The 11,953-nt window shown below is 40.3% G+C and overlaps 1 protein-coding gene across 4 annotated transcripts; it reads right to left on the bottom strand.

The window, feature by feature from the left end:
* Window positions 1–3,112: 3,112 nt before the first annotated feature.
* On the bottom strand, window positions 3,113–9,276 carry LOC148854377 (WEB family protein At1g12150-like). 4 transcript variants are annotated; one of them, XM_088940908.1, is made up of 4 exons: window positions 8,967–9,276; window positions 8,805–8,864; window positions 5,119–5,250; window positions 3,113–4,901 (listed from the first exon to the last, which is right to left on the bottom strand). In XM_088940908.1, exons 3-4 carry the CDS (start codon window positions 5,221–5,223, stop codon window positions 3,450–3,452), a joined length of 1,557 nt encoding a protein of 518 aa, XP_088797034.1. In that variant the 5' UTR covers window positions 5,224–5,250; window positions 8,805–8,864; window positions 8,967–9,276; the 3' UTR covers window positions 3,113–3,449. The 4 variants fall into 4 exon arrangements, with proteins under 4 accessions (XP_088797034.1, XP_088797035.1, XP_088797032.1 ...); XM_088940909.1 differs by having other exon boundaries at window positions 3,113–4,898; XM_088940906.1 differs by having other exon boundaries at window positions 8,956–9,225.
* Between the last annotated feature and the right edge of the window lie 2,677 nt (window positions 9,277–11,953).

Genomic DNA, 11,953 nt, shown 5'->3' with positions numbered 1-11,953 from the left:
GGGGGGCAAATGATGAGGGCGGATTTGGCCCCCCAATGATATTGTGACACATGGCACCTCGAAACCACTAGGCGACACCCAAAACCACTTAGGCAACAACTTGCCTTATCCATGTTGATGGTGTTCCACCTGATGGCCTGGCCCAAGCGCGAACTGGCTACCTGGCCCAAGCGCGTACTGGCAGCCTGGCCTAGGCACGACCTGGCAGCCGAACTAGCGGACTGGCACAGGTGGCGACCTGGAAACCAACAAAGCGTGCGCGCCGACAAATTCGACATGCATATCCAAACACTCCCACGATCCTTGGAAGTTGGCCACATGCCGAACGATTCGGAGGGTGGTCAACGTGCATGGCAGTTACCTCAAGGAATCTCAGACCACTTAGACGACTTCCTAGAAATCTCGGATGCGGTGCGTGAAGGCCATGCCAAACTATGCCTATATAAAGGCACCAACCCCAATGGCATAGGGGGGCAAGTAAGCATATTCTAGCTCTCATACTTTGTCATTTTTAGCTCGTAGTCTACTATGAGAGTACTGACTTAAGCATCGGAGCGACATCGCCGGGTTAGCCACCCCAGATCCTCTGACATTGATTCCTTGCAGGTCTCTAAAGAACTACAAAGCTCAACCATCAATCCAGCTCACCACTCTGGTCAGCTTAGCACCTAATAGGCAGTTCGACACTCTAATCAGCTCGACACTCTGGTCAGTTCGTCACCTAACCTGCCTAGCTCGGCCCAGTCAATTCGGCACCTAACCTACCCAGCTCGAACCTGTTAACTCGACACCTAATCTACCCCCAGCTCAGACCAAATGACGAGGTACTTAGCACAAAAATTTGATACATCACCAAAAATTGATTCATCAATTGGCACCATCTGTGGGAAACGCTACAAAAAGCTAAGTTCTCATCCTCCAAAATGCTAAGTCATCTTCTTCAAGAAAGCTAAGTTCTCATCTTTTAGAAACTAAAAACTTTCACTTTCTAATTTCCATTTTTTATTAACTCAAAGACTATGCAGGAAGTTGATGGCCAACAGACTAGCAACTCTACCAACTTTATTTCAACTCGAATAAAGCCTCATCAATCATATTCGCGAGGTACCCTCTACAAAGATGAGCTCTTCGTGGCTTCCGCAGGAGTAGGCGGCCAACAGACTACATGGACGTCCCTGCCGGTCGAGCCTTCCAAGGCTCCCGTGCGAGCTGGTGACCCAAACTCAGTAGTGTTGCCCCCGTAGGTCGAGTTCCTAGTAATTTCTTGTAGGAGTGGGTAACCGACGCCACTAACGAGGCTGATGCAGCGCAGCTGTAGCTCTAAGGTGTCGAGCTAATAATAGACCTCGGCACCACATAAGACCAAATCGCCTCTTCGGCATGGGCAAGATCAAATATCAAGGAGAGTGGACTACGAATCGCTCCTAGAGCCTAAGGGCTAAAGTGTCGAACTAGCAAAGACTTCGGCACCACATAAGACCAAGTTGCTTCTTCGGCATGGACAAAATCAAGGGTAAGGAGAGTGGACTGCGAGTCGCTCCCAGAGCCTAAGGAATTGAATCAACGCTTACGAGCTCATCGAATTACTCATTTCAGGCCAAAAGGAGCAAACTACTCCCCTCGACGAGTTAGTTTCAGCTCGGGAGTGGGTAGCAAATGATGAGGGCGGATTTTGACCCTCCAATGATATTGTGACACATGGCACCTCGAAACAACTAGGCGACACCCAGAACCACTTAGGCAACAACTTGCCTTAGCCATGTTGATGGTGTTCCACCTGGCGGCCTGACCCTAGCGCGACCTAGCGGCCTGGCCCTGGCACCAAACTAGCAGCCTGGCACAAGTGCCGACTTGGCAACTTGCAAGACATGCTTGCCGAAAAATTCGGCATGCATATCCAAACACTCCCACGATCCTTGGAAGTTGGCCCACGTGTCGAACGATCCGGAGGGTGGTCAACGTGCATGGCGGTTACGTTAGGAAATCTCGGACCACTTAGACGACTTCTCAGAAATCTCGGATGCGGTACGTGAAGCCCGTGCCAAACTATACCTATATAAAGACACCAACCCCGATGGCATAGGGGGCAAATAAACATATTCTAGCTCTCATACTTTGTCATTTTTAGCTCGCAGTCTACTATGAGAGTACTGACTTAAGCATCGGAGCGACCTCGCCGGGTTAGCCACCCCGAGTCCTCTGACATTGATTCCTTGCATGTCTCTAAAGAACTACGAATGTCAATAATCAATCCAACTCGCCACCAACCAGTTCAGCACTTTGGTCAGCTCAGCACCTAATAGGCAGCTCGGCATTCTGGTCAGCTCAACACCTAATAGGCAGCACAGCCCTCTAGTCAACTCGGCAACTAATAGGCAGTTCGGCCCTCTGGTCAGCTCGACACCTAATAGGCAGCTCGACCCTCTGGTCAGCTTGGCAACTAATAGGTAGCTTGGCACTCTGGTCAGCTTGGCACCTAATAGGCAGATCGGCACTCTAGTCAGTTCGTCACCTAACCTACCTAGCTCGGCCCAGTCAGCTCGGCACCTAACCTGCCTAGCTCAGCCCAGTCAGCTCGGCACCTAATCTGCCCAGCTCAGCCCAGTTAACTCGGCACCTAATCTGCCCCTAGCTCAGACCAACTGACAAGGTACTTAGCACAAAAAATTGATACATCACCAAGAATTGATTCATCAAAAACATTAATTATGTAAATCTGTTCTAACTTCTAATGCAAACATTCTTGTTATCTTCTTTTGACCGGAAGTATACTAAACTCGAGCACCATGGGCACTTAAATCAGAAATAAATCGTCCCACACCTTAACCCCATGGACAATGCATGTTATGCAGCATTTCTCTTAAAACTTGTAGTAAATGCTATTCTCTCAAAGCATCCTTTTTTCCATTTTTCTGCTTTCTTTCTTCTAAATTATTGAGTCAATTTTATTTTAAACTCGGATTATTGCTACCCCTTTTTTTGGTCATAAACTAAGAACTAACTTTCTAGCAATGGTAATGACAAGCTAACACATTCTGACATGCCGTGAACTAATATCTCCAGCCCTGGTTCCATATGCTGAGAAGTACTATAAAAACATAAAGATAGAGTATGAAAATTCTAAAACTAAATGTTCTTATAAGAAGACCTTACTAGTTACTTTCAGTGGATGATAATTATTGTTAATCAAAGATCTCAAATGCAATGCAACTTGGTTCTTTCTTTCTGAAACTCATTCTGTGGAACTAGAATTTCAAGTTAAGAACCTTACCCAATGGCTGATGGGTAACAGTAACCTTTTCACACTTGGAAGGATTAGTTTGTTTGGGAGAGGATTCCTCACCAAGTGCAGCTGCAGCAGCTCTTCTCTGTTTCTGCTCTCTCCACTTCCTTAATTGATCCTCTACTGCCACTTTAGCTTTTTCAGCTAGTTCAGCCCTGCTTACAGCCTACCTAAGCTCCTTAATTTCTGCTATTGCAGCTTCAAGTTCGTTCTCCAAGGCATCTACTTCAGAACCAGTTTTGGATACTATTACATGTGATACATCTTCAGGGGGTGATAATATAAGCTGGTCCACTTGCTCGGGCTTCCTGATCAAGGTCTTACTCTCATTCATTGGAACTGTGATTTGAGTATCAGTATTATTTCCTTTATCTTCTTTGATTTCTGATTCCAATGGAAATCTTAGACATGGAGAAGGCTCAGCAAATTGAAGTTTGACACTGGCAGAGTTTCCGGTTTCTTCACCCACTTCTACTATACGCCTCAGCTTTTTTGTTTCCTTCTTGGCTTCCTCTGCTTCTATTGCTAGCTGCTGCACAGCAAGATAAAACCCTGATTTAATGCACTTAGTCATTGCTTCAGCTGCCTCTGCTGCAGCAATCTTTGATCTGCCTTTATGAAGTTCAGATTTGAGCATTGCAATCTCAACCTGAGCTTCACGCTCTCTTACTCTGGTCTCTTCCATCTCACTTTCTGCCCTTTGAATCTCACCTTTAAGCATTTCAATTTCATGATTCAGATAGTGAACCTCTTCTCTTGCAATTTTAAGTTCTAACTCTAAGTGGCTTAAATTTGTTTCCATTGATTCGACATAGATTTCTTGGTCAGAGTTTTCTCTTCCTACCATCTCCCTCCCTGATTTTATCTGGCTTAAATCATTAGTTGCAACAGAAGCAACTTTTGTAAATGAGCTATGTAACTCTTTAGGTTGTTTCAGATCCAACTTTAGTGAATCAATGAATTGGGACTTCACCAAGAGTTGATTCTCCAAATCTGTCGCAGCGCATGCTTGTATTCTCATCTTTTCCAATGGTTCATGTACTTGAACAGCTGCTTCCATAGCCATCTGTATCTTTGCATCCTTGTCTGAATTGATTGTGGATTTCTTTTTCGCTACTTCAACTGCTACCAGTTTCAAATGCAGAATAGCTTTGTTTAGCTCTGCTATGTGCTTCAGAAGCTTCTCATTCTTTTCCTTCTCCATGTTAATGGAGGTTTCCATTAGTTTTGCTTGTTCAATGGCAGAAAGCTTCAATTCCTTAGCAGCAGCAAGCTCTGCTTTTGTATTCAGCCACTCTTCTTCAACAGCCTTCAGTTTACTTACTGCATCAAGAAGTTGCTCTTGGTCCTTCTCAGTTTCCAAGAGCTGATCCGAAATCTTGTTTATCTTGTATTCAAGTTCATCTCTTTGGATCCTAGTTTGTCTGCATTCTTCAAAGTACTTGTCCCTATCAGCCTCAGAGTTCTTCAGTTGGATTGACAACTCATCGACTGTCTTTTGGTAGAGTTCTAGCTTGAGAAGGGTTTGCATGTAAGCAGATTCTTTTACTTCCAGCTGCACCTTATAGTTGGCCAAGTATTTGAGCATAAGGTCAAGTTCTTTCCCCTTCCCCACCTCCTTGCAATGGAAATAAGAAAGGATCTTAGGCATCTACATTTACCCATAAGGGAATAGAAAATTCTATAATCATGTTATTGTAGATTAATTAAGTATGCAATAACATAGGATCTAGTCTACTCCATGAACATTACATATGCAAAATTACAGTTTAGACAGTAACAACCATATATCATCTTCAGAGTACCAACTATCTGTATAATTTTAAGTCTCTTACCTCACTTCCAGTTGACACATTCTTTCTGTGGTCATTATTTTTCTCCTCGAACAAGGAAAGGGAAGCTTGGACTGATTCGAATGGTTTGGTGTCAATCTCACCCATATCTTCCTCAGAGATGATATGGAATGACTGCCCATGAAGACCAAAAGGATTTTTAGGAAATCAAAGAAATGGAAACACATAAAAGTTATATTTAACAGACAATCCTGGTCAAAAAACAACTTTTCAGATAATAGAGACAGGAAAGATGACTTCATGACTTTCAACATTAATTGTGAACAAGGTCTGAGATGATAAAATATCTCAGCAGCAAACACAGTATGTGTTAGCTTGTATACAAAGAGAAGAGGAAGAACCATAACAAAAGAAGCATTAAATCTCCTATGCCATGTGGAGAGTGGGAACTAAAAACAAAAGTTCTATTTTCTAATATACTGAAGAGACCAAATATTTAAACTCAAATTCCAATGTTGGATCAATATCAATTATAAGCTTCTGAAGTTCCAATGTCAGTTTAGCATTTGGAATTCATAACACTGAAGGAGATCCATCCTCATGTAAAATGAATGACTTATATGTCAAGACAACCCACCAAAACAATAGTAGCTATTAGTAATAAGGTACCAGTTTTACTAAACTGACACAAGAAATTTAATATAGTGATGTATGTCTATCGCCATTAAGCAGAGAATTAAATGTAACTGATAGTATTTAATAGGAAGACTCTCAGCCCCAACCCCAGAACACATATAGACATTTAGTTGTTCGCCACCTCCACTCCAAAATAAAACTAAATTATATTAGATAAAAAAAACTAAGAATACCTATTATCTTAATCAATTAAGTAGTTTTTATCAATACCACTATATTAAAAATCAAAACGAAGAGTACACCAGTACAAAAGAAGAGCCAACACATAATATCCAAAAAAAAAAGAAAAGAAATGGCTCAATAACATTCAAATCACCAAGGAACCACAAATCCATCCACAACAGAATCTCAAAAAGGCAGCAAACAATCCCAATAAACTCCACAAAGATATCAATACTAAAAGAGTCCCTAATTGAAACCAACTAATGAAGGTTTTAAGTCTGACACAGAGTGCAAAAATCCTGCAAAACAACAAGGAACAACAAATATAAAATAGGATTCACAATAAACCAAAAGGTGCTTAAGATCATCTACTTAGTCAATAACTAAATATACCTGAAAGAAAGAAAGTAAAAGCATCAATAGAGCATCCCCAGTATGAAAACTGAGAAACTCCACATCAATGCTAACCAGCAAGCATCTAGGGAGGCTTGGCAGTCACACTACTTGGATGTGATTAAGAGAGTTATAGATTTCAAAACTAAAAATAATAATAAAAAAATAAACCATAACTTGTATGTTTATATGAAGAACTATTAGTTTTGGCTATATTGAGATTATTAAATTAAAGATTTATTAGTTTTTTTAATATATTTGGATGGATTGATTTCAAAAGTCGTGGGTCATCACTTGGTGTAATGGTAAAATCTTGGGCTAACAAACATGAGAATGTGGGTTTGAGTCTACAAGAAGCTACTTTGTGCAAAAAAAAATGCCAAAAGTCACTTCCAAAACCGGTAAACCTCTCCAGGACCTCAGATAGAGTTAGGACCAATATTGGGTAATGATCTCTTCAATTGATTTTCAAAAGTAATTATACCTTTAGTAATATATGTGAAGTTGTGATGGGTCAAATTCTAGTCTTTAGAAGTTACATATACCTTTAGTAATATATGTGAAGTTGTAATTTTCTTTATGAATAGCAACAGTTACAAAGTATTTCTAGGAGTATTAAACAATTAGGAAAAGGTTATGTGTAAGATGGACACCAAAGAAGAATCTTAGAGATCAACCCTAAGCTACAAAAAATTTACACCCATACAAAACGTTCCATGGTAATGTGTATCCAGCATACACGCCATCTCAATTAACTTCAATCTTGCCAAACCATCTGTTAGACTGCTACTGCATTATTTTATCAGTACTAGCAATCATAGCACTTTACTGGAATTGTAATAAAATAAGCATAGAGCCCTTTGCTTAGGCAAATGGATACCATTTGTAACTAACGAATTGAATTGAATTCGAATACGGGTACATCCAAATCTGATGATTCCGATCTGATAAGAATCCAAGAGATTCAAACCACTATCTAGGGATGGCAATTTCCAAGTTCCAACCTATCCGGTGTACCCACCCTTACTCATCCAGATGGAGTGGGGTGTTCTTTTTGAAAAAAAAAATAAGTTGGACTTTGGGACGGGGACGACCAGACGAGTTTTGGGATTTTACAACCCATACAGGTATGGGTACGATATTAAGCTAAACCTGACCCTCCCCGACCTGTCTATCAAATTTACACTAAAATGCCCCAGCTGCTTATAATTAAATTACTAATATGAACTTATGTTTTACGTATTGAATTTAATAATGTTTTGAATCTTATGTAATGATAATTGATAGCTTATGTGTTTTCTACATGTTTCAATAAAATAATTGGATACTTCGATGTTGTTTATTCATGTTATTTTGCTTGTTTATTTCTTATATATAACATGAAACTAGATGCAGGTTTTGGACCCAACCCACCCCACCCTCAAATGCAGGGAGGGTAGGTAGGGTGGAGGGTTTAGATTTTGAAAATCCAACCTGCTATGGATTTCCAGGAGAGTATGGGTTGGGAGGTTTGGCAAGGTGGAGAGGGTCCATAATTTACAAAACCCTCCCCAAACCCACTCCATTGCCATCCCTACTGATATCCAATAGATATGCAAAACATGTGTTGAAATCCAACTTGTTTTCATATCAGGATTTCAGATTTGAATCCAATTTCATTAAAGTATTGGTAAATCTATATTAAATAAGCATAAGTTTACAAAATTAAATATAAAACAAAAAATACATTGTAAATGGAAAAATAAAATTTAATTCTAAATCCCACTTAATTCTAAAGAATTTTAATGCTAAAAAATGATCCAATAATTAAGCGGAGTATAATTTCATATTTGATTTGACCCGAATATGGCTAAAGGGATATCCAATAACGAATTGCATTTAGATTTCAATTGGAATAAAATTCAATCCATTTGTAGCCCTAGTTATACCAAGCATTTTCTGGAAAAATCTTAAAAGGAAAATGATATTCAACTACAAAAGGTGAGGCAAGAGCTGCATCGTCTAGCATGTGTAAACTCTTGAACAGAGAGGTGTCAAAGTTCCTAACCTAAACTCGCATAGAGACGTGTCTAAGTTATTCGTTGTGCGAGAGGAGGGGGTCGGGGGTTACCTACAAATCAAGGAAGAAGACTTCTTAAAGAAGTGAGGGAGAGGAAAAGGGGCAAATTGGTTGCATTGCATTGGGTGGCCTGCTTTTCCAGACACAACCTTCGAGGTGGCAACAAAGGTAGGCAGTACAAAGCAAACGAAAAAAAAAAATCTCTGAATTAGTTAAGAAGCACAAAGATACCAACGAAAGTGAGAGAAAATTTTCAGTTTCTAACATTTGAGTTTGGAAAAGGATTCCCCTTCGAGAATGAAAACCAAAGCCGCTGATTGTGCAACCAAACATGTTAAGAACGTGATGATACCCAAACTCAATTTAATGTACGAAAAAAATACCAAAGCTACCAAACATGGAACTAAGTTTCACTTACTTGAAGTGGGGGAGAAGTCAAAGTTCCCAATAAAATGAGGATTAAACCCGAAGATCCAATCTGCAACAAGACCAGCTCAAAAGGAAGTCGTCATCAATATGCATTGACAGAGAAAAATCGTGGAAAGCGAAAACGAGGATAGAAACCACACAAGTAAGAAACCTGAACGCGATAAAAGCATAGCCTCCCGCGAACTTGAGAACGAAGGAGGCAATGAAGTTAATATCCCCAACAACAAGGTAGATCGAAAATTCATAATCATCGAATACATGATCGTCCTTTTCCTTTTTCACTACGCTTGAAGACGTACGTATTCGTCCGAATCGAAGAATCCAGGAAGAGTGGCAGACAATGCTCAGCCTAGCCACAGCCGTTGAGAGAATCGACCGAATTTGGTATCTACGATTATCTCTTTCACTCCAACTGCAGCTGTTCGTTTTCCCGTATTTACGCGGGTTCTTGGCTCTTGCTTGCTTGCTTAGTGAACGGGTTGTTCAGTAGTGTTCACCGCCTGACAGTGACGCGTGCAATGCACGGGTTTGTGTCCTTTCGGTAAATTACTTACACACACAGCCCCGATGTTTTCGGTAAGTACAAAATCCTCCCTCGGAAAATTGCCAAAGACGTCTAGAACTTTTTAAAAATCTATTTTACCCCTATATATACATGGATTCCACCTCCCACAGACCACAGTTTCACCGGTTACTTAGCAAAAATTCTCAAAGATTATTCCACAAATTCACACAGACAATAGGGACTGTTTGGACAGTAGTCTTTGCACGGTTAGTGGTACTACTTGCTGTAGCATCATCCACCAAAGTCAAATTTGGGTTGGGTCCCAAGAATTAGAGATTAGCTGCTTCAATTCAATAAACTCCTTGGAACAAAGCCTTGTCAGTCAAGGGAAAACATGATAGACAGAGAAAAAAAGAATGGTGTTCTGCTGTTCTTTTGTACCTGTAACACAGTATCCTCTTGGAAAAGTCATGTAAATGGTCCTCTGGCGTTTCTGTAACAAAATCATTCTTTATATGCAGAGTACAAATTAGTATCTTTGGTCTGTGGTAGTATCAAAGGCGTATCTTTTGTCTGTACGTAAACCCCAAAAAAAACTACCTGTCTCCCTGCTCTTGAATGGTCACATAAATCCTCAAAAGAAAACCTTGAAGGGTTGTTTGGGTTGGTGGAATCTGAAGGTTATTTTATGGAATTATATTTCTTGGTGTTTGTCATCATTTAAGTGAATTTGAGATCTTTAGAAGGGGTAATCTTTTTGAGATACTACTATTGAGAAGCTTTGAGATTATTGAAATGGGTAGTGAAATTGGTATCTACTTTGGGTTGATAGAAGCAATTTAGATATAGATGTTTTGAAAAACCTGAATGTTGGTGATTCCAGTTCCGGATTGCTAAGAGCAGTAAGGAGAGATTTCACGGCTGTTTTAATTTCCTATTAACCCCAACGATATGAAGTTTGTGTGACATCTTATTGTCGTTACCTTGAGCAACAATTGCTTCTCTAGTGGTGTTTCAAGTGAGTTCGAAATTTTAGACCTGTCTTCTAATTTGATTAACGGATCGTTGCCACCAGATTTCGGTAGTGGAGTTGGCCTCTGTTGCTTGAACCTCTCGTACAATATGATAAGGGGCATTTTAGTCATTCCGTACAACTATCGACATGTGGACATTGTTGACAATACAGCGTCTAACTCAGCAACACAGCTCAATAAACCAACACGTGACAACTAACATCAGGTGTGCGGCCAAGTTGGGGCGAGTTCGGCCCGTCGACAACACCAACTCGTCAAAAACCGTTCCATGTGTCGTGCCCTCACAAACACCGTTACTGTGACTAATAGGAACAGTTTGCCAAACCATACGCCACAAGACCCGCGGGCAACCTATAACCATCGTACGAATCTAACAATTGGCAGTCAAGCATGCCCAAACTGCAGAAACAGCTCCAAATGAGACTTAGAGACGTTGCCTGATAGCACCTGAACTTCAGATAGCTATAAAAAACCCCAAGATCACTCTGAAAGGTATGTGCATAGAAGTTCTTCAACTCTTTCACATATTTTCACTAAAATCTCCTTACTGACTTAAGCATTAGAGTGTCCTTCTAGGTAAAACCTACATGGGCATTCTAATTCTTCTCTTTTTATAGTCATTTTCAATTCGGACTTACAATTACCAGCTTGGCAGTACAGCTCAGCATTGCCAAATCAAAACTTAATTCGGGACTAATCACTGACATGAGGGAGAGAGCAAATAGCGCATCATCACAATAGACTCATCGGAAGGAACCCAATGAAATTTGGGAAACAAATCCCGGCGAATGTCACACTTGACCTCTCGTTCAACAATTTGGCAGGAGAAATCCCGGAAACTTTTCTCAATCAGAAAACAGAATCGTTAGTTGGCAACCTGGATCTATATGCAGGAAACCACTGAAGAACCCTGTGTCTTTACTTCTGTGCATTCTTTCTACTACACCCAGTGTCCTTGAAATTACTTCTCCTGCACTTACAGCTATTCCGAACACCATAGACTTGACCCTTGTAACTGGGTCTTCTGGAACGGCCAATGGAACTCAATCGCAAAGGCAAAGTGATTTCAGATCAGGAACAATAGCAAGCATCAAGTTTGGAGATTTGGCTGGCATCAAAGTTATGGCTATGATATTCTGTTATGTTTATCAAACAAGGAAGAGAATGAAGAAGGCGGTCAGTACAAGAAGAGTAGAAAAGAAAGACGAACGGGATGGCAGCGGAGGAAAGACGATGAATAGTATAAGGGTAATTTGGACATTTAAAATTTTCAAATAGCCGGATGATGATTTTTTCAAAGATAACGAACGAAATACTAAAGAAGGGGACTTTGTCTGACGGCCAAAATTTAAAAAGGTCTTTTGGCAAAAAAATATGCAAGGTCTTTATCACTGACCCATAGTATAAGGGGTCTTCCGTCCTTGTAATTTAACCTAATAATAGAGGTGGTGCTTCCAAATGAATTAGGGGCTCAGTCTGAATAAGCTTTTCTTTTTGGAAAAAAAAAATACAATTACATGAGGAACGAATAGATTTTTACCTTTCATTCCAAACAAACTTGTACCAATGCGTCATTTTGTTTTTCATATATATATATAT

Source organism: Nelumbo lutea, chromosome 4 (assembly GCF_056320005.1).
Source record: "Nelumbo lutea isolate HS-2025 chromosome 4, American lotus-T2T, whole genome shotgun sequence".
Classification (NCBI taxonomy): domain Eukaryota; kingdom Viridiplantae; phylum Streptophyta; class Magnoliopsida; order Proteales; family Nelumbonaceae; genus Nelumbo; species Nelumbo lutea.
The sequence above is the reverse complement of the archived record's forward strand: the minus strand, read 5'-3'. Positions and strand labels throughout refer to the sequence as shown.